Here is a 23,060-nt window from a genome sequence, read left to right as displayed (position 1 = left end):
CTGACAAACCTGGAGTGGTTCAATTGGTGTCATCATGTCTGACAAACATCTTGCATCTATGTGGTATCTGAGTATAGTGCTACTATGGGTCAGTCACCCATAATGTAAAGATGGAAGATCTTAACCATTCGATTCCATTCAGATGCTTAAACTATTCTGTACTTAGTCAGTACTGAGCTGTCACTGGTTACATCTACCATATTACTAAACATGCTAGGTTCCAAATATACAGATAATCCATGTAATCTGAGTGTGATCTAGAAGCTACTCTAACCTCTCACTTAAACTTTAACTATTTACAGCTCCCATTCAATTTTACAAAAGCAAAACTTACAATTAATTCAACCTGTTCTTAAGTCCTCCCAGCACCCACTGTTTTCTACATCTAATCCAGGCACCCTCCTGGCACTGGCTTGTGTAATGACCTTTTGATGGCAATTCTGACAAATTACATGAATACAGGGTTGAAGGCCCCTGCAAGTTACATTATGCACAAGTTACTGGCATTAGGGGTTTGGCACTCAGACCTTTGCCAAATAGTACATCTGAATCCTCACCTGACATATAGAACACCAAGGATACAAAGCTATAAAGCATGTATGATTTCCATGAGTGAAAAAACTCTGTGCAGCTACTCATACCTGTTATTATTCCTGTTGAATCTTCAGCACTCTTATCACCCATCCACTTACATCCCTTCCCTCTTCATAAAGGTGCTGCTACAGAATTATGGCTCTGGCTACAGTCTTCTGGGTTCCATGATCTTTATCTTCAGCAGTATACTTGAAATCAGTTGTAATATGAAAGACGCGTGGTTGATCATGGGCTGGATTCTCTGGTGAAAATTGGCAATGTGGATAGTGGCAAAGGTGGGTCCCTATGAGGGTAGAATACTTCTTTATTGCTTCTTTACTAATTTATAAATCTTGGATTCCATCATGAAACTGATCAGAACTGGCTGTGGTCAAGCATGAGAGAGAACACAACTCTTCAATGAGTCCACCTTGCTAGTGCAGCTGGTCAAGTGCATTTTCTTCCTCATTAAGTATTCGGTGCTGTAGCAGCCAGTGAGGTGATGGCCAGAGACACAGACAGGTAAGCTGCTTGCACAGTGGGGTGTTGACATGGTATGCTTATGCTAACATGGTGATGGTATGGAGAACGCTCATGGCTTGGCTGCGCACTGAAGCAGGCAGTGGGTAACATTAGCTGGTGTGATGGAAGTTCATGGTGCTGCCCAGAATCTGACTCCCAACTCCTGGTTGGACTCTGGTGATAGCAAGCAACCCCAAGGTGGTGGTGGCTGGAACAGAGTTTGCTGCCTGGGCTGGGCAGGCAGGCAGGGTACCTCCTTCACAGTCTGGTGAGTGTCAATCACTGGCCAGCTGGCCAAACACACTGATGGGCTGGTACAAGCATGGTTAACCACTGAAACTTCCTGGCAGATTAAAACTGTATGCCGGACCGAGACTCAAACTCGGGACCTTTGCCTTTCGCGGGCAATTGCTCTACCAACTAAGCTACCTAAGCACGACTCACGTCCCATCCTCACACCTTTACTTCTGCCAGTACCTCGTCTCCTACCTTCCAAACTTTACAGAAGCTCTCCTGCGAATGTTGCAGAACTAGCACTCCTGAAAGAAAGGATATTGTGGAGACATGGCTTAGCCACAGCCTGGGGTATGTTTCCAGAATGAGATTTTCACTCTGCAGCGGAGTGTGCGCTGATATGAAACTTCCTGGCAGATTAAAACTGTGTACCGGACTGAGACTCGAACTCGGGACCTTTGCCTTTCGCAGGCAATTGCTCTACCAACAGAGCTACCCAAGTAAGGTAGCAAGTTCTGCAAGGTTCGCAGGAGAGCTTCTGTAAAGTTTGGAAGGTAGGAGATGAGGTACTGGCAGAAGTAAAGCTGTGAGGATGGGGCATTAGTCGTGCTTCCGTAGCTCAGTTGGTAGAGCAATTACCTGCAAAAGGCAAAGGTACTGAGTTTGAGTCTTGGTCCGGCACACGGTTTTAATCTGCCAGGAAGTTTCATATCAGCGCACACTCTGCTGCAGAGTGAAAATCTCATAATGGTTAACTACTGCTTCCATGAGCTGCAGTTTTTGCGGGTGTGACATCTTAATGTTATTCGAAACCATCTGGAATAGGCCAATGGCTGGGCTCTGGCATAATTGGCAGAACATGTTGATGACAGAATGGCTTCATGAAGGCTGGTCACAGGGTACTGACACCCAGAACGGTGTCATGGAAATCTTCCTGCTCCTAACAGTTGTTTATCATGCATGGACAGCAGCCAGCTGTGGCTGATGTCCATGATTTGTGGCCTGATTTCTGTTTTCATGGTCTGACGGCACAGGAGCTTATCATGCATTTCAGTCACCAGCACCTGCTGCTTCACTGTGGTCTTGTTGCAGTTCTGGGCTCCAATGTCTGCTCCAAGTTCTCCTACAGTTTTATCCCTTACAGTTTTGTGTCATCCCACATTACTTGTCAGAGACTAGCAGCAACTGGAGTAGGAAATTATTGACCCATGTGTATGTTCTTGTTAATGCTGGTATAGCTTTACCTCACAGCTGTTAGTCATCTTGTGTTGCCTCTCGTGTGGCAGTTGTTGCCATTATTCAACAGGTCACTGCTCATCCACACATGGTACATGTCTCTTATGACTGTCTGTGTTTTGATTGGCTATTCCTGTACCTGTTAATAGCTGCATATCTGTTTCCATTACAACATGTGTGGGACCAGATCATATGTCAACTTTGTCCCAGTGCCTGTATCCAGGATACTGAGGATCAGTTACAAGAGTTGTGAGCCAGCTTGCCTTAGGAGAGTGAATACAATGGCTTTATGACAACCTCCCCCCCCCTCCCCCCTCCCCCCCTTAATCAGTGTGTATGCATCTAGGCCAGAGATTGTACAATGTCTAAACAGATAACCGGGCTGATACTGCCTCTAGTCCTCTGTCGATTTGACTCAGATTTGTAATCTATGAAATAATGTCACATATCCTCTCAGCCCATGAAGTTTTATTTCATTCTCTCCTTTCCTTCAGGATGTTCTTTTTTTTAATTAGGCAGAGTATATCACAGTTGACAATAATATTACTCAGATTATTAAGTCCTGTTGTTATAAGTTGGACACTTTTCTTCTGAAAAACTCATTTTAATAAATGGCAGGAATTGCTTAGGCTCACTTAATATCATACTAGAAAGTCTTGGGTCAACTACAAAAATTTGCCCTTTAGATGATGCTGTTGTTGTGCACTCAAAGAAGTGGAAAGTTTTGACTCAAATGTCATCTCAGTGTTCTTGAGAAATGATATCTGGTATGTCTGAGAACAAGACATTCCATTTCATATTACAAACTAACTTGTGGCTGCAACACTTGAGGCAAGAATTATGACAGTTTATGATAAAAAGTTCTCTAATTCTGAATAAGTGTTCATTTCGCATAGTTCCAGCTGACTCTCACTTCAGGAATTCAGGCAATGGCTTTCGCTTATTTACTCCATACACAAATGCACAAATTATCAATGAATTCTTATTGATGGATCTCAATATGAAGGCTGTTAGCTTATTTTCACCATGGCTGAATTCACAGCAAGCAAAAAATTGATGTGATAACCAAATGTAGCACTCTGCAAGACTTTGCAAGGATTATGGATTTTTTATTCTCATTTTCCAATTAATAAGTAAATTAATTTTTTTGTTGATAACAATAAAAATGATTTTCTGCTGAACTATGATGTATGGAATAACAATACAAGAAATAAAAATAATTTTCATGTCGACTTTGGCTCCCAACTTAACATTCAGACTGGAGTTATGTACCTGGTCTGAAGGTATTCAACAAACTGCCAAACATAAAGCAATATATTGGAAACCTGAGATAAATTTCAAATATTAGGAACATGCATCAGTGCCACCTTCTACAGATTATTTGAATATTTATATTTGAGAAGTGAAAAGTTCTGATAGCTACCTGGAAACTAGCAGTGTTTGTTGTAAACCAGTAAGACAAAAAGGTAATGTTCTTTAATCAGGACTCAGCACATACAGATGTACACAGCTATTTTCTTTGAGATACGTCAGTGTAATAAAATCAATATTAAGCTACAAACAGCAGCTACTTAGTGCAACTGAGGAGGCTGCAGTTTTGTTTTAAAATAGTAACTTTATGTCTAATTTACATGACTTTATTTAATTGGCATAAATGTGAATTGTATTAAGCAGTATAGTGATATTTTATTGTTAACAGAGCATACAGATTAAGTTTTCACAATATCCTTTTCTTTATTTAATGTGTGATTTGACTCCTTCAACATCCCTGGAGGTTTTCCTTTCTGATGGGATCTATGGAACATGAATAATGGGGTTATGTGACACAATTCATGCCTATTACACATACTTTATATATTTTAATACAGATCATATGCTACTACCTCAGACTGATTTGTAAGTCAAGCAATATCATATAATACATCAGAAATCCCACTTAAAATTCTTCAAAGCCATATAAAAGTTCTTGTGTCAGTAAATATTTTAACTTTGTATTGAAATTATTCAACTTATTTTTCTCATTTTATCGTTTGTTGAAGATAGATATATTTTATCCTCATGTTATTATCATGTACATCATTAGACTTAGTTACTTCACTTTATTATGTCACAAAATATATAATTTAGAATAGTGTAAATATTACCGTATATACTCGAATAATCCGCACGTGTTTTTTCCTGAATGTTAGAACGAAAAACTGGGGTGCACGGATTATTTGAAACATTGTTGGTACTGCTCCACCTCCAACAATACATCCCATTATACTATTGCATTGTTGCGGCCTCAGTCTGTGATGCATCAGTAGCATGTTAGGAGTGAAGTATTAACGTCAGCAAGCTTGTTAATTATGGCTACAAGTTCTCGTTATCACTCGTACACTGCTAAAGAAAAAGTGAAAATTATTGAAGAAGCTGAGAATATTGAAGACCGTGCAGCAGGAAGAAAGTACAATGTGAGTGAGAGTCGTATTCGGGTTTGGCAAAAAAATAAAATGCAGCTTCAAGGAATTAATAGTAATCACTGGGCATTTTGCGGCCAAAAATCGAAGCATCCGGACCTCGAGAAAAGACTGAGAAGCAACAATACAGATGTGCAGTGACGAGTGAAATGTGCCAACTTAAGGCATTGTCTTTAGCCAAAGAACTAGGCATTACCAGCTTCAAAGCTAGCCGGGGCTGGCTATCAAGATTTTTCAGCCGAAATGGTTTAGGATTCTAGAGGAGAACTACTATCGCTCAGCGGCCTCCAGGTGAATATGAGGAAAAAATAGTGAATTTTTATCATTATGTGATAAATCTGTGCTGTAAACAGTCCTATATATTATCGCAAATTGGTAATGTGGATCAAACACCAGTCTATTTTGAGATGCCGCTTGACAACACAGTGAACAGGAAAAGAGAATCCAGCATCATGATACGAACTGGTGGCAGTGTAGAAACAAAGATGCACAGTGATGTTGTGTGTAACTGGCGATGGACGAAAGCTACCACCTTATGTGATATTTAAAAGGAAATCTATTCCAAAAATATCAGTAAAAGTCATAACGGTATTAGTGAGAGCAAATCCAAAAGGGTGGATGGACAACAAACTTATAATTGAGTGGGTGACACATGTTAGGCAACGTCGTCCTGGTGTGTTACTGAATTTACACAACATGTTGGTCCTGGAAAGCTTCCGTGAACATACAACTAAGGAAGTGTGAGACAAATTACAAAAATGGAAAACTGACTTTGTCATTATCCCTGGAGGCCTAACATCCGTCCTACAACCACTAGATGTGTGTATAAACTGGCCATTCAAAGCTGCTCTTAAACAGCGATATACGCAATGGATGGCTGATGAAAATCATAAGTTCGCACCTAGTGGAAAAATCAAACAGCTGGATTTGTCCCAGATTTGTGAATGGGTGAAAAGTGCATGGGACTCCATTCCACAACCACTGGTGGAAAAATCCTTCAAAAAATAGGGAATCACAAATTCACTGCATGGTACAGAGGACAACGCTCTATGGGATGAAGGTGAAGACGACAGTGATTCTCCCCCTAGTGATGATGATGAAAGTGATGAATAGAGTGGTAAGAGAGGAAACATACCAGTATTGACTAAAATATTTTATTGCACATACCGTATTAACAAATTCTTAAACAAGATAATTCACATTTCTTTTTTTGCTATTGTAGGTACGCGTAGAGTCCTGGCTGTGTGCGGATTATTTGTGGGGGCGGATTATTCAAGTATATACGGTACTTTGTCAAGTAGTTTTCCAACACTATCATTCCATGGCACACTTCTCTATGGTTAACTCCTTGTGTAAGTCTTATTGGCCTATTCTGTAGCAGAGGTGTTCTGTGTATGTTGTTTTACTGCCCATAACTCAGTTCTGTAAGTAAGAAAATGATTGACTGTTCCATAATATATAAATGTTTCGCTATGGACTATCTATAAAAGCTAGCTAGAGAAATAGAAGTTACTACTGACTTTCCGAATACAAAATTATTGTTGTTTATTCACTGAAGATCTTCATCCAGATAATAGTTTTTGTTGTCACAACACAAATAACATTTTTTTTGGTAGTGTGAGAACTGCCTGTTTTAAATTTCAATAAATGAGATAGTGGATATAGATAAATTGGACAAATTCTTCAACACCAAAACTGAGATGCACCTAAATTTTGAAGGCAATAAACTTTTATATGACAAAACAAATTATAGCAGAAAATGATGACTTAAAAAGAATTCTCAATAACAAAGCCGCTGGGGCAGCACTTGTACCCATCTGAAGAAGTGCCAGGAACAGCAAGCCCACACAAAATGACCAAAATTTGTAGCACCCAAGGAAGAAAGCAACAAAACAAATACAACAGATTTTTAAAAAATCAACTGAAAAATAATGCATCAAAATGGCCAATAACAAATGAGAAGAATTAGAAGTGTTATTAGCTGCTGCTGTAACCAACATTTTCATAGTGACAGAAAACGGTTGAATGGAGGCCAACGCCTTGCCTCAGTGGTAACATCAGTTCCCGTCAGATCACTGAAGTTAAGCATTGTCGAGCTTGGCTGACACTTGGGCGGGTGACCGTCCGGTCTACTGAGCACCACTGGCAAGTGGGGTGCACTCAGCCCTTGTGAGGCAAATTGAGGAGCTACTTGATTGAGAAGTAGCGGTTCTGGTCTCGTAAACTGACAACGGACAGGAGAGTAGTCTGCTGACACCATGCCCCTCTAAATCTGCATCCAATGATGCATGTAGGCTTAGGATGATACTGTGGTCAGTCAGTAACACTGGGCCTCCTGTTTGAATGGAATAGTAATAGTGGTATGGTTGAAAGGAAAGTAAATGAAAGATTTTCCATTGAATGGAATACAAAAATATAGGATATTATTTACATAAAAGTTGGGGTATAGCTGTATATGTTGAGAGCAAAGTAGGCTACTGCTCTCCACATAAGATCTCCAATTTCACAGACTTTTAATTTGAAGCAGCGGCAATTGAAATAAAGTTCATGTGGGGAAAATGCATTTCAGTCAGAATATATCAATCATCTAGGTCAAGCACTGAAAGCTTTTTATTCTGAGTTGATGTGCTTCTGCATAAAATTATGAAGAAATATATTTTTGCAGTAACAGCAGGTGACTTAAACACAGACATGCTGAAAGGCAGTGGTTGGCAATAAGTTTGCATAGCATTTTGAAGACATAAATCTTCAGTTTCATGTGAAAAATACAACATACAGAAACATGAAGCACATTAGTAGACCATATTCTGTCAAATATACTTACAGACAGACAAAAAGTTTACGTTGTGAATACTGTTACTGCAGACCATTTTGGACAAACAATTGAACTGTGAGTTAACAGAGAAATAAGGACAACATAGTGGCTGGTTTTAGACAAACTAAATTTGGAAATTTGAGTAGGCTACAAATTTTGTTAAAAACAGAAAAGTGGGATAATGTATACATAGAGGCCAGTGTAGAAAAGAGCTGAGAATATTTCTGTGATGTATTATGACACCACATAGGCATACCTTGTCCTAAAATATGCAGAACTATTAGGGGTAAACCAAATGAAAACTGGGACACCATATAAATTAAGAAAGGAAGAGATGAAAATTACCAGAAAGGTGGACAGGACCATCATGAGGTGCACAGATGCAAGAAGAAAACATACACAAGCATGATAACAGAAGGAAATTAGAAATTCTAGGCACAAAAAATTAGAAACATAAACATCTTCTAGCATCTCAAAATAGTCTATAATTGTATAAATCAGAACAAAAAAGAGTCCCAACCTTAAAAGATACAAATATATTATTGACAAGGGAAGGGAAAGATGTGACTTATCAACAACAAGTGTAAAACATTTTCAAACAGCACTAGATAGCTGCAATCAATAAACTTCTCATACATAACATAACAGTAACAATGAGAATGGAAAGCCCCAGATGGGTGGCCTACAGTGAAATGGAAGTTTTGGGAAAAACTAGAGTACTAAAAAAACAAAAATACAAGCCTCTGACTCTCCTGATAAATTTAGTAGTGAAGGAAGGTGTATTTCCAAAATTTTAAAAGAAAGAAGAAGGCGGTGTCAGTATCAAAAGGAGGATATAAACGAGATCCAGGCAACTATAGACCTATAACAACTACAGCTGTTCAGTCTAAAGCAGTAGAAGCAGTGATTAAAGACAGTATGATAAATTTCATAGAAAAGCAAAGCATCTTAAATGAAATGCAAAATGAGTTTAGTAGAAAGGAGAGATTCACTAAGACTGGTGGCAGATTTCACAGCACACATAACTGAGGCCCTGGATTATTAAAGGAAGCTAACTAGTGTGTTCATAAACTTGTGATTGTGTCTGTCATAAAATTCTTCTATAAGTACCAGACTGCTATGGCATAAGAGAAAAAGCTGTGGATATTATAAAAAACATTTGTTGGAAACAGACAATAATGTGTTTAAATGAAACATAAAGCTGGAAATACAGAGAAAATTATCTATTCTGATTTTAACTGAACGAATAGCTCAGAGGAATTTATTCTGAGCATTGAGGATGCAGACTTAAAAGAAGTGTGCTGTAATAGGTTTCTGGGAATAGAGGTGGACAAATTTCCAAAATTGAAGAACAACATTGATAAGATCTGTCAAAAAATAATCACAAATAAATTCTTGATGAAAAAATGTGCTGTATGGTGGGCACAGAAACCTTGCTAAAAATGCACTACAGACTTATCTTCCCACATGTATTGTACTGTATACCAATATGGGGAGAAGCAGCGGACAAATATATCCAGAGAATTTTCAAAATTCAAAAGAAAGCCATCAGATGCACAGAAAAACTAACACCATGTGAATCATTTTTATTTATTTATTTATTTAGCCACCTATGGACATTTTAAAATGTATGGATGATGTCAGTTGTGTACATTCATATATTTATACAGTTTGTTGTTACATGTAGTTAAACATTGTGATATATAAGTTATTTACAATCATTTTTGCTCCTTATCAAAATATTGTGAAACAAAAGCTATTTACAATCATTTTGTACTAAGGAATTCACTTATAGTGTAAAAGCAGTGTTCCTGCAAAAACAATTTAAGATTGTTTCTAAAGTGGTACATGTTATCTGCTTCTTTTATTTTCTGCTGCAGTTTATTATACAATTTTACACCTTGAGTCCTATGTATATTCCCCCTGTCTAGGTGAAGACAGTGACTTGTTCTTGTACTATAGTTATGAAAACTGCTATTTGTACTATAATTTTCTATATTTTTCTTGATGTACACTATGGTTTGGAATATAAATTCACAAGGAACAGTTAGAATTTCTAACATTTTGAAAAGTTCTCTGCAGTGGGCCCACTTACTGCTTTTTGTTATAATTCTTACTGCTCTCTTTTGCATTTTAAATACTGTTTGTAAATTCTGAGCACTATTTCCCAAGAAAATATACCATAACTGATTACTGAATGAATGTAACTAAAGTATACAGTTCTCAAACATTCACTACTGCATGCATATACAAGGACTCTTAAGTGCATAACATGTTGTGGATATCTTTTTTTAAAGTTTCATAGCATGTTCATTCCACTTCATTTGGCTGTCAATGTGCAACCCTAAGAATTTTGTTGTAGGTACATCATCTATGAAGATGTTATCTAGTCTTAAATTTAAGGGACTCTGTTTTCTGTTCATTCTAAAGCATATTGTATTTATTTTCTTTACATTGAGAGTTACTTTGTTTTCATGAGACCATTTGTGAACATCCCTCAACACTTCAGTAGAATTTGTGCTGGTGTCTTACTGGTGATTACTATGTTGCTGTCATCCGCAAACAATATCTTCTCTCCATGGCTGATATGTTGCAGGAAATCATTTATATACACCTGAAATAATAAAGGGCCTAGTACACTTCCTTGAGGGACCCCAGTAGTATTGATATATTGTGGATCAGATATATGTTTCTCAATGTACTTTGATCCACTGGAGGCATGTGTGATCTCTACAGACTTTACTCTGTTTTCTAGATATGAACAAGACCATTTGAGAACCAATCCCCTTACTCTTAGTGCCTCTAATTTATCTGTATAAAATGCCTTAGGCAGGTCTAGGAAAAGGCCAGTTACATAACTGTTCTCATCTAGTGCTTCTAAAACTGTTTTTGTAAATTGTGCTATTGCAGATTCTGTACCCCTACCAGGCCTGAAACCATGCTGGTCATTGCAGTGGAGGTTGAATTTACTTAGGTAGCTCAAAAGCCTGTTTTTCATTATTGATTCTATCACTTTGGAAAAGCATGACAATAGGGCGATTGGTCTGTAGTTCTCAATGTTTTCTACATCACCTTTCTTGTGAGCTGGTAAAATTTTGGCATGCTTCAGATAGCCAGGGAAGCAACCAGTTTTGAAGGATTAATTTATGATTTCTGTTAGTAGAGCTTTGATACTGTTCATGCATTTTTTCAGCACACACATTGGGATTTCATCTAAACCTGCCGAGTTTTTGTTCTTTAATTGCCTTACAACATCGCATACCTCCTCTTCAGTAGTTGGAAGCAATACCATTGAGTTTGCTATATGCTTCTGTATTGGTTGATTAGCACCTTTCGAAAAAAAATTCTGTAAGTTCATTGCAATGCTGCTAAAGTAGGTATTCACAAAATTTGCTAATTCTTTCAGGTACTTTCTAAGTTTTCCTTGTTCCTGAGTTGTTTGTTTATACCTCTCTGCTTCACAGTTACTGTTTCTTGTTTCACTACAGCCCATGTAGCTTTACTTTTATTATTGGCTAAATTTATGAACTTATCATTGGCTGATTTTTTCAGTGTTGAGTACCTTCCTGTAGATGCTTTTGTAGTGCAAAAAAAAAAAAACTGAATCACTATTGTCCTTTTTAATGGAGTTTAGGTATTTACAAATTTGAGCACTTTTTCTAATTGCTCTAGTAATCCATTTATTGTCGGTTGTTGTTCCAATGGGAATTAATGCTTTGGGGAATGTTTCTTCAAATTTTAATTTAAACTCAGACATAAAATTGGAGAACTTGCTATTCACTTTAGTTTCTATGTATATTCCTTCCCAACTTTAATGTGCTAACTTAAAGGAAAACTCTTGCAAAGCTGATGGAGAGTAAACTCTTTTATATACATGCAGTTTTGATTATTTTTTTACACAAGCTTTTACTTTTATAATCTGACATAGATGATCAGACAGTCTCAGATTTTTGACAAGTACATCATAGTTTTCTCTGCCTACATCTGTAGCTACATGGTCAATGGTAGATGATGAACGTGTGGTTATTCTTGTTGCACAGTTGACTAGTGATGATAGACCAAAACTATGTAGGATATTCATAAATGTGTTACTGGTGTCATCTGTTTTATTTGTATTTATGTTAAAGTCCCCACACAAAAGGATATTATGTTTCAGAGTCAATGCTAGTTCTAGGCTTTGTATAAGTTTTGAGAAGAATATCTCCAAATTACCACTGGGAGAATGATATACGCATAATATAGTTACTTTCTTGGGCATATTTATAGCAACTATCTGTATTGCTGACACTTCAAAATCTTTGTCTACACTTAGCATGATAATATCATTTCTGACTTTAAATTTAATGCCGTTCTTAACATAAATACATGATCCTCCACCTTTCATTGTGTTTCTGCAATAAGAACATGCTTGGACATATGAGGGTAAATTAATATATAAGATTCCACTTTCTTTACACCAGTGCTCTGTAATACAGATAACAGTGCTGTCTGAGATTTGTAACTCGACTTCCAGTTGTTGCACTCTGTTTTTTACACACTGAATATTTTGGTGGAGTACTGTAAGACATTTAATGTTACTTATCTTGGTGGATTCTTTTTCGTCATATCTGCAATTAAAAAATCCTTCAGATGGGAAGGAGGCGTCCTTTTCCATCTACTTGCTGCCCCACGGATGGTTGTTTCCATGTCTGCTGCTGCTCCTGCTATTGCTGCAAAAACAAATTCAAAGAATTTAAAATTCTATCTGCACCAAGTTTGAACATATACGAGATAATACTTCTTTTAATGGTAAATTGTAAAGTATCCCCAAGCAGAAATTTTCATGACCACAGCACTAGAACTAGAGAAACTTACCATTTCTGCAGCAACAGATTGAAAATGGCAGACAGGGACCCGACAGATGCAGGAAGCTTACCTTATAACAGGGTGTCACCTATCATAAAGTTCATGAAGGAAATGAGTGTCCACCTTTGTTGCTGAGTTGTTAGCGTGATGAATTGATGACTGATGGAAAGGGCTTGGGTTCGATTCCTGGCTGGGTTGGTGGTTTTCTCCACTTGGGGACTGGATGTTGTGTTGTCCTTATGCTCAGTTCATACTAATTGACATTCCACTCTTGTCATGGCTATATTAGCACATCCCAGTGAAAAAAAGAGACTTAGTGCCTTGAAATAAAAACTGACAGAATTTCTCACCCCTGGGCTTGATATAAGTGAAGCAGTACTTGCAGGTAAATTCATACAACAAATATAAAGTGGGAAATGGAGTAAAACACTTCATTTATAGGAGGAAACAAAATGTACTGCAAGAAGAAAAATTGAAACCACAGTGTAGTGCTGAAAATACTATGTATAAATGTCTAAATACTTTCTACATTATGGCTACACATATATGATCTACATCACCAATTTTCAGTTTGTATAAATGTATTTTTAGTATTTTCAGCTATGTGGCAAAAACATATAACTTTGTAGGCTTTCCTTATGTATGAAAGACTGTTGTGTAAATTATTGCAGGCTATTAGCATATATCATCACTGTGTATTACTATTGCTTACCAGTTATATTATTATACAAGGAAATTATTTTGTGTAAATGATGAATTTCTTAGAAATTTGTTTATTCTATATAAAACTAGCAGCAAGACATGTCTAATATCATTGTGAAATATGATTTATGGACAAAAAAAAAAATAGCTTTAAACATTAGTCGATGCTCACTTGCAGCCCCCTGTTATTGAAATGTTTAGCTATTTCTGCTATGGTGCACCATTAGTCACAAAATATTCCAGCTCCTTATACTGTCTGTCCCAGATAACGATTGAGATGATACCTGCATGTGTTGTTATGTGGAAGTCACATGGTTGCAGCGTGTTGTTAGTATATAGGATGTATTATAATGAATGGCAAAAACTGGTAGTGGTGAAATTACATGATAACGAAAGCTAAAAAGGTGCAGTAAACTTGGATCTGTAAATTAGTTTCTTGCAAGACAACTGAAAATGTGTGGTTACCAGCTGCTACTGACTCCTGTATGAAATATTGTACATGTTAGTACAAATTTATATGAAATGTAAACTTTTCCATTTAGTCCCCATGGAAGCAGGCTCAAATGTCACTCATACCTCTTGTGCAACATTGGAAAATACATAACATGCATGATGTGACATTGGCACATGTTGCTGCTGTTGTACAGCTACATCTAGTGCACCAGTATGGTTCGAGATGCAGAGATCAAGCAATGCCTGTACATGGGCTTCCAAGATCACCTTACCTCACCCTGTGAAGTTTTCTGAATGGACTTATCTTGAAAGTGAAATAAACACCTCTATTGATTCAGTGGAAGAATAGGAGCAGTGAGTTGTATAGCTTTACAAGTTGACCTGGATGTGTTTAGAAGAATTTGTAAGTCACCACAGAGATGAATGCAGTACTGCATTTAAATATGAGGATGACACTTTAAAAGTACATGTGTATAGTAAACTGTAACATTTGATGCTCTTAAGCATTGTATTTCATGGGTGAAATGTGATGACAGCTGAATGTGGAGTCAACTGAAATCAGTGGCAGCTTGTAACAACACAGTCACAATTATTCCTCAGATTCAAGAAATAAAAGTTACAAAGCAGATCCCTTATGCTGAAGCCAAGGAAGAATATAAGGCTACAAAAATCTTTGCAACCTTCTATGTTACATCAGTGAAGTTAAATATTTCAATGCAAACAACATCCAGTGAAACAGAAGCCACCACTAACATCTGTACCAGCACTTGTATCTGAAAAAGCAAACAGAATGAAAATACAGCAACACGGACAGCTGTAACACAAGAGAAGAGCAAATCTCTAACACTCAGTACAGGGAGGGCACCCTAAAAACAGAGTGCCCCTCATCCCCCCCTTTCCACACCAAACTTGGAAGGAAAAGGGGCTGTGAAAGGAGCATGACAGCTGGGTCAAAATCTGCTCCAGGTGCCATCAGGTGACACACTGGCATATGTGAGTGATGAGGTGAATGTCATGTAGACCCAGACAGCTGCTCCACTCTCCCTCACTCTACCAGTTTCTCACCATGCCAACACAAAGATATGGATAAATTAAAACCATTATGCTAGAATAGCTTCTATACTTCAGTGGAATATGTATGGCCACAGCATCCATTTGGAGGAACTGAGACTCCTCATACAGAACAGATCTTTGTGCCCGTCTCCAAGAGACTCATTTTTAACATACTGAGGCACCTGTACTTAGGGGCTATTGTTTCTACACAAAAGGCAAGCTTACTGGTGACAGGACAAAATGAAGTTTAGTGGTGTTCATCAGGGACACATTCCACTCCTCATCTGTGATCTTAACCGCAATGCTACAACCAGTGGCTGTTGGTATGGTACTGAGTCAAATGCTGTTTGGTAACCAAGAAATAGTGCATCCCTTGATTTTCTTCATTCATGGCATTTAGGCTTACCTGTCACTCCAAGAGCCCATTAACAGTGAGATCTTCAAACAGCATCTTGATTTTCTTAATTCATGGCATTTAGGCTTACCTGCCACTCCATGAGCCCATTAACAGTGAGCTGTTCAAACAAGCTCATTGCTGAACTGTCCCATTCCTTTATTCTCTTAGGAGACTTTAATGCATATACCACTTACCCCATTGGTAACTGCTTAAGGATGTCATGCAAATATAAAGCATTTTACTTATTCCAAACTGCTACAGATTGATTTCTTCCTGCTCATCTGTCCTCGCAGGTGCTCCTCAGCCAGAGGTGGATGATGACTGTCATGGAAATGACCACTATCTCATCTGAAGCAGATCCTGAAAGGAAGCTGATGAGATGGCTGTTCAGAATGGCTGACTCAATGCTTTACAGCCACCTAGCTGTTTTCAAGCACTGTGAATGCGCCCAGGACTGAGAGTATTACATTACAGCTGTGATTCACCAAGATTCTGATGCAGCACCTAAGAGGCATCATGTCCTTTCATGGAATGATGTCATTCTGCCATCATGCCATCTCAGACAGAAGGGTGGTTCTGCAGTGTTTCAGTCAGTGCCCTACAGAACTGTACGAGAGCAGGGATGCCTCTGAACATTGCCAGGAGACATCGCTTGGACAATGGGTGAAATATATAAGAACATTATGGCTAATTCTAGTGTTCCATTGTTACTGGGTGACACAGGAGAGGGTTGCCTGGGATTTCCATTCCACAAACATGGAGGAATATGACTGGCCTTTCTCATTGTGGGAGCTGGATTCTGCATTGTCAGTAGCTCGTGATACTGACCCCAGTCACCGTGTGAAACATACAGCAGGTTGAAACAGTTGAATGTCCTGTATAAGGAGATCCTCCTTCACCTCTTTAATGAAAATTAATTGCAAGAGTATTTTCAAACTCGTGGAAAGAATCTATTGTAATCCCCATTTTAAAATCAGGGAAGGATCATACTCACTCCAGTCATTATCATACTCGTAGTATCAGTGTCTGCCCCGATAGCTGAGTAAGTGTGACGGATTGCCATTCGTTGGGCCTGGGTTCGACTCCCGGCTGGGTCAGAGATTTTCTCCACTCATGGACTGCGTGTTGTGTTGTCTTCATCATCATTTCATCCACAACCAGCACACAGGTCACCCAGTGTATCATGAAGTGTAATAATAAGACCTGCACCAAGTTAGCTGGACCTGCCCCGAAAGAGGCCTCCCGGACAATGACACCAAACGCACATTTCATTTCATAGTATCAGTCTCACAAATGGTTAGGAAAGACAGTGGAGCAAACGGTCAGCCAGTGCCTTGTGTGGATTCTCAAAACCAAGTCACTAATAAGTCGCTCCTAGTGTGGGTTTAGGAGGTATTGCTGGAAGCAGCAGTTTTGCAAGCTTTCCTACGTAAGCAATACCTTGATGGTGTGTTCTTCAATTTGGAAAAGGCCTATGCAACTTCCTGAAGGCTAAATATTGTGTTGGAGCTATACGTCTGGGGTTTCCACAGATGTCTCCTTAATATTATGATGCCATTCTTCCTCTAAGAAAGATTTTTTCGATATAGGGTTGGCACTGTCCTGTTAGACATTTTTAAGCAGGAGAATGGCATTCCTCAGGGGAGTGTTTTAAATGTAACAGTGTTCCAGTGTTCACCTTCATGATAAACAGTATCATGTCCATTGTAAGAAGTCCCATACAGTTTTCTTTCTTCAGGGTGGGCTTCTCCATCTTCTGAGCATCCTTCAACCTTGCAACAATTACTCAACAGTTGGATTTTCCAGTCAGGCAGTTGGAGGAATGGGCAAACACCAGATGTTTCAAATTCTCTTTGGAGAAATCTGTGTGTGTCAATTTTAATTGCTTCCACTCTTTTTAATATACCTGCTTTAAAACTGGGGGTTCAATTCTCACTTTTAAGAAAAAGGTGAAGTATCTGGGCCTCATGTTTCATGAGAGCCTAATGTGATTTCCACATGTTAAGAAACTTAAATTGTGGTGCCTCAAGGCTTTAATGTTTCTCAAATGCATCACTCATAGGTCTTATGGAGCAGACAGGGCATGTCTGATCCAATTTTATAAAGCCTTTGTGTGATCCTGGCTAGAATATGGATGTCAGATTTGTGGATTAGCGAGGTCTTCATACCTCAAAGTACTGGGTGTGTTTCACCATCATGGTGTAAGGCTTTCAACAATGGCTTATCAAACAGACCCAGTTTTTAGCTTGTGTGGAGAGGCTGCTAACCTCCACTCTCTGTTTAATGTCTTCTCCTGTGTTGTGCCAAGCATCCACATCTTCTTGTGCTCCAAAACTTTCAGCATTTGCCTCCATTACCCAGCCATTACTGGATGTCTGATCCATGATCACCTATGAGTAATGAGGCCATTTGAAATCCATGTGAGGGAGAGCCTTTGGGCACTGCAGCTGGAGGGCATTAAGGTCCAAAGCTAGGGGGGGAGTAGTAGATCCTCCTAGCTACTGAGTGGTCCATGTTACTTTTAGAAGTGAATGGGCACAGGAAACATTGTACCCCAGATTATATTTATAATAATAGATGTTAGGGAGTTTTAAATTGACACCTGGATATTGTTAGTGTCTACTTGAATGAGTCTAAGTACTATGGTTTATCAGCTGCTTGGTCACGTTCTGCAAGTTATTCTTAGGATAGGGCTCCTGAAGCATTTTCCAGTTTATTATACAGAATTGTTTACTATCCCGAGGGCTCTGCAGTAGCTGAGACAGCATCATGACAAGAAATTCCTCATCTGCTGTCATCCCCAAATTGCTCTTCTTCTTATTGGTCAGTTGGTTCGATGTACTCAATGGATATGATGGTGCAAGAAGACCAGAGCACTCTCCTTTTGTTGATAAGAAAGGAAAAAGTAGTAGTTTGTTCAAGGGTTTGTAAGGCTCTGGGGAAATGAACTCACTAATGTGGCTGCTGTGGAGCCTTGTTCCCTTCTACCTCCTGCTCAGTGTTCAGTCCACTTGCAGTCTGTAATCACATTCTTGACCCAGAATACCATGTGTTGGTGAAAGGCTCAGTGGCTGGAAATGAGGAGTAATAATCTGTGGTCAGTGAAACTTTCAGTTTGACCATGGTTACTTCTTTCTCACCGTGATGAGCAAAGTAGCTATTACAAGCCTCACAGGGAGACATCCCCCCATTGACACATGAGCATCTCTTACATTGCAAGGAACCACCAGTGTGTAAAAAAAAATGGTTCAAATGGCTCTGAGCACTATGGGATTCAACTGCTGAGGTCATTAGTCCCCTAGAACTTAGAACTAGTTACACCTAACTAACCTAAGGACATCACAAACAGCCATGCCCGAGGCAGGATTCGAACCTGCGACCGTAGCGGTCTTGTGGTTCCAGACTGCAGCGCCTTTAACCGCACGGCCACTTCGGCCGGCAGTGTGTCAAAGATGTGGAACATTGGTGTCAGTACAGTATACTTCAACATTATATTACATTAATACTTGTACCATAAATCATGACTACAACATTTCGAAATGATGTGGAACAGACACACACACACACGCACACACGTACACACACACACACACACACACACACACACACACACACACACACACACACACACACACACACACACACACACTGAAGAGCCAAAGAAACTGGTACACCTGTCTAATATTGTGTAGCAGCCCCATGAACACGAAGAAGTGCTGCAACATCACAATACGGCAAGGACTTGGCTAATGTCTGAAGTAGTGCTGGAGAGATCTGACACCATGAATCTAGCAGGGCTGCAATAAATCTGTAAGATGACCAGGTGGTGGAGATCACTTTTGAACAGCATGTTGCAAGGCACCCCAGATATGCTCAATTATGTTCATGTCTGGGGAACTTGGTGCCCAGTGGCAGTGGTTAAACACAGAAGAGTGTTCCTGGAGCCAGTATGTAGCAATTCTGGATGCAAGGGGTGTTTCATTGTCCTGTGTCCTGCTGGAACTGCCCAAGTGCATCAGAATGCACAATGGACATGAATGAATGCAGGCGCTCATGATGCTTACATACTTGTCACCTGTCAGAGTCGTATCTAGCTGTATCAGGGGTCCCATATCACTCCAACTGCACATGCCCCAAATCACTATAGAGCCTCCACCAGCTTTAACAGCCCCTTATGACATGCAGGGTCCATGGATTCGTGAAGTTGTTTCCATACCTGTACACGTCCATCTGCTTGATACAATTTGAAACAAGACTCGTTCAGCCAGGTAATATGTTTCCAGCCATCAACAGTCCAAAATCGGCGCCTACAGGCCCAGGCAAGGTGTAAAGCTTTGTTTCATGCAGTCATCAAGGGTATACAAGTGGACCTTTGGCTTTGAAAGCCCATATGAATGATGTTTCAGTGAATTGTTTGCACACTGACACTTGTTGATGGCCCAGCATTGAAATCTGCAGCAATGTGCGGAAGGGTTGCACTTCTGTCCCATTGAACAATTCTCTTTGGTTGTTCTTTGGTCCCATTCTTATAGGATCTTTTCCTGGCTGCAGGGATGTCAGAGATTTGATGTATTACTGGGTTCCTGATACCCATCGTCCACTCATGAAATGGCCGTAAGGGAAAATCCCCACTTCACTACTACCTTGAAGATGCTGTGTCCCATCACTTGTGCGCCAACTATAACACGACATTCAAACTGACTTAAATCTTGATAACCTGGCATTGTAGCAGCAGTAACCTATCTAACAACTGCACAAGGCACTTGTTGTCTTATATAGGCATTGCCGAGCACAGTGTTGTATTCTGACTGTTGACATATCTCTGTATTTGAATACGCATGCCTATACCAGTTTCATTGGTTCTTCTGTGTGTGTGTGTGTGTGTGTGTGTGTGTGTGTGTGTGTGTGTGTGTGTGTGTGTGTTGTGTTGTGTTGTGTTGTGTGTGTATTACATGCTTTTGTGCAATGAATACTTCTCCTTCTAGCTACAGGATACATTTCCATTTTCTGTTTTCAAGATATTTTTATCCCTTTAGTAAGCCATGGCTTTTTATATGGTTTCTCACAATTATGTTACACTATTTCCTTAGGAAACTCATTTTTTAATATACTTGCAAGCTTATCATGAAATAGGTTAAATTTTAAATTAGTACTGGGTTCCCTGTACACCTCATCCCATACTAACTGTCGAAAGCTTTCTCTTTAAGATTTGTAATTGCTTAAACTTTAATTATATGCACTATTTTGGATGACTGATTTGCATTACTGTATGGAGCTATGTCATATACTGTATGTAACTAGCTGTGCATCATGATCAGAAAGACCATTCTTACCAGGAAATGTTTTTATTTGATTAAACTTATCTTGGTCTATATAAAAACATTACCTATCAATGTGCTGCCTTCCTGTACTACCAAAGTAGGAAAATCAGTAACTGATGTCAAAATTAAAGAACCAAGTAACACTTCAAGGTCATGCTTTCTATCTGACTCTTTCAGAAAATCTATATTGAAATCCCCACAAACAATAATTTGTGTCTCTCTTTGTGACAGATATCACAGCAAAGAATCCAAGTTTTTCACAAATATAAAAAAATTTCCCAATGGGGACCTGTTCACAGCTACAATTCTAAAAGTACTATTATTTAGTTTAAGCTCACAGGCACATGCTTCTATATGTTGCTCATCACAATTTTTTTTGTTTCTAAATTTTTCACACTATGTTAAATTTTAACATGTATGGCAATTCCTTCTCTCTCCATAGTGCCCCTATCTACATGTGCTGAAAACTTATACCCACCTACATTTACCTTTTCCATTTTTGTTACTATATGATGTTCAGACAGGCATAGTACACTTATTCCACTCAAAGTTTCTAAAACTTCTAAACAAACTAGAAGCTGACCTACTTTGTTTTTTAGTCACCTTATATTCTGATGCAATATACTAACATTATTTTTCCTGTACTTTTATGGGATTCATGTGATATACTAACATCACTTTTCACTGTACTTTCATGAGAACCTTGTGGTATTTTAACATTTCTAGTACCTCCCTGTCTGAGCTTCTCATTAAGCTTAATTTCATTCAATGGTGAATCATTGGACAATGATCTTAGTCTAAAACAGAGGTATCACCATGAGTTTCAGTGTCCCATCCCCCTCCCCCCTTAAAGATTTTGCTATCACCCTGGCCAGTTCACTCTTCCCTTTCCTATTGAGATGCAGGACATGCCTTGTTAAGTCCCACCTCATAAGTGCATGGGCACCATGTGTAGGAATCAGCTTCACATGCAGATGCACAACAGAAGACCTGCTACATGCAATGCCAAGTGCAATAGAGTTTGCTAACTTCTGGCTGGCAAAAGTGTAAATAATTGTCTAGGAAATACAGGGTGTTTATAAATGAGTGCTGGGGTTTTAATGCTTTATAATATTTATTATATTAAACTTACAGTTATAAATGATATGTCAAATGAAAGAGCAACTCAAACAGTTCTACCAAGAACCTTATAAATGTTCAATGTGAGCACTATTTGTCACACAGCACACATCAAGTCTATAGCCGAGTTCTTCCCAAATGTTGATAAGTGTGTCTTCAGTGATTTTAGCAACAGCTTCTTCAATCCAGTTTCTTAATTCAGGGAGGTCTGCTGGCAGCAGAGGCATGTACACATGATCCTTGATGAAGCCCCAAAGTAAAAAATCATATGGTGTTAGGTTGGGTGCAGGTGGAGGCCATGCAAAGCATGCCATGTCATTGGCTTGCTTTGCATGGCCTCCATGTTCACCCGACCTAATGCCATGCAATTTTTTACTTTGGTGCTTCATCAAGGCTCATGTGTACATGCCTCCACTACCAGCAGTCCTCCCTGAATTAAGAAATCAGATTGAAGAAACTGTTGCTACAATCACTGAAGACTCAATTCTCAATGTTTGGGAAGAACTCTGCTATAGACTTGATGTGTGCTGTGTGACAAATGGCGCTCATATTGAACATTTATAAGGTTCATGGTAAAACTGTTTGAGTTGCTCTTTTATTTGACATATAATTTATAACTGTAAGTTTAATGTAATAAATATTATATAGCATTAAAACCCCAATGTTCGTTTATAAACACCCTGTATACATACACATGGCATGTAAATATTTTACATTATTTTATACATCGTAAATGCTTCTGACACAAATAAATAAAGTCCCACCTACCAATAGCATCAACAGGAACCAAACCTATGCCCGACATAGTAGCCACCTGAAGCAGCTAACCTAACTCCATATAGACATTTCTGACAGTGCTGTTCAAATGTGACCAGTCATACTGCATGAAAGCTGGAACCAAGCCAATGTTTGTAGGGTTCATTGCACATGCTATTTGTACCAGGTTGCACTCATTATTGTAGCCATGATCCCTATCAATACCATTTCAAGCTCCAATCACTTTCACAACATGATTCTGTGCCATAAGACCCTTGCACAATGATGCTACATCCTCTGTCACTTGGCTAGGACATGCACTTGGCTTGAAAAAATCTTGTACCCTGGTACCTGTCATCTAAGTTTTCCTGCAAGATCTAGTCTACACACCTTCCATGGCTACTACCTAACAACAAAATTTTCCACCTACTTTCTACTTTTTATGCAACAGTTGTTTTTCTGGTGTAAGTCTGTTGCATACAAACTTCAATCACATTCACCTATCCCTTGAACATACTTTCCAGTATCATGGAGAAGACCAATTTAGTTCCCCAGTTCACATTCCTGTACATTCC

General features: G+C 38.9%; 1 protein-coding gene across 1 annotated transcript in view; it reads left to right on the top strand.

Annotated features, from left to right (window-relative positions):
- The first annotated feature begins 1,217 nt into the window (after positions 1-1,217).
- The window catches only part of LOC124556031 (probable serine/threonine-protein kinase kinX), a 47,274-nt gene continuing 25,431 nt past the window's right edge, over positions 1,218-23,060 (top strand). Inside the window, exon 1 of the mRNA XM_047130066.1 lies at positions 1,218-1,344. Within this exon, the coding sequence (XP_046986022.1) occupies positions 1,218-1,344 (127 nt within the window). The remainder of the gene's footprint in view (positions 1,345-23,060) is intronic.

Source organism: Schistocerca americana, chromosome X (assembly GCF_021461395.2).
Source record: "Schistocerca americana isolate TAMUIC-IGC-003095 chromosome X, iqSchAmer2.1, whole genome shotgun sequence".
NCBI classification, from domain to species: Eukaryota; Metazoa; Arthropoda; class Insecta; order Orthoptera; family Acrididae; genus Schistocerca; species Schistocerca americana.
This window is presented reverse-complemented; position numbering and strand designations above follow the sequence as displayed.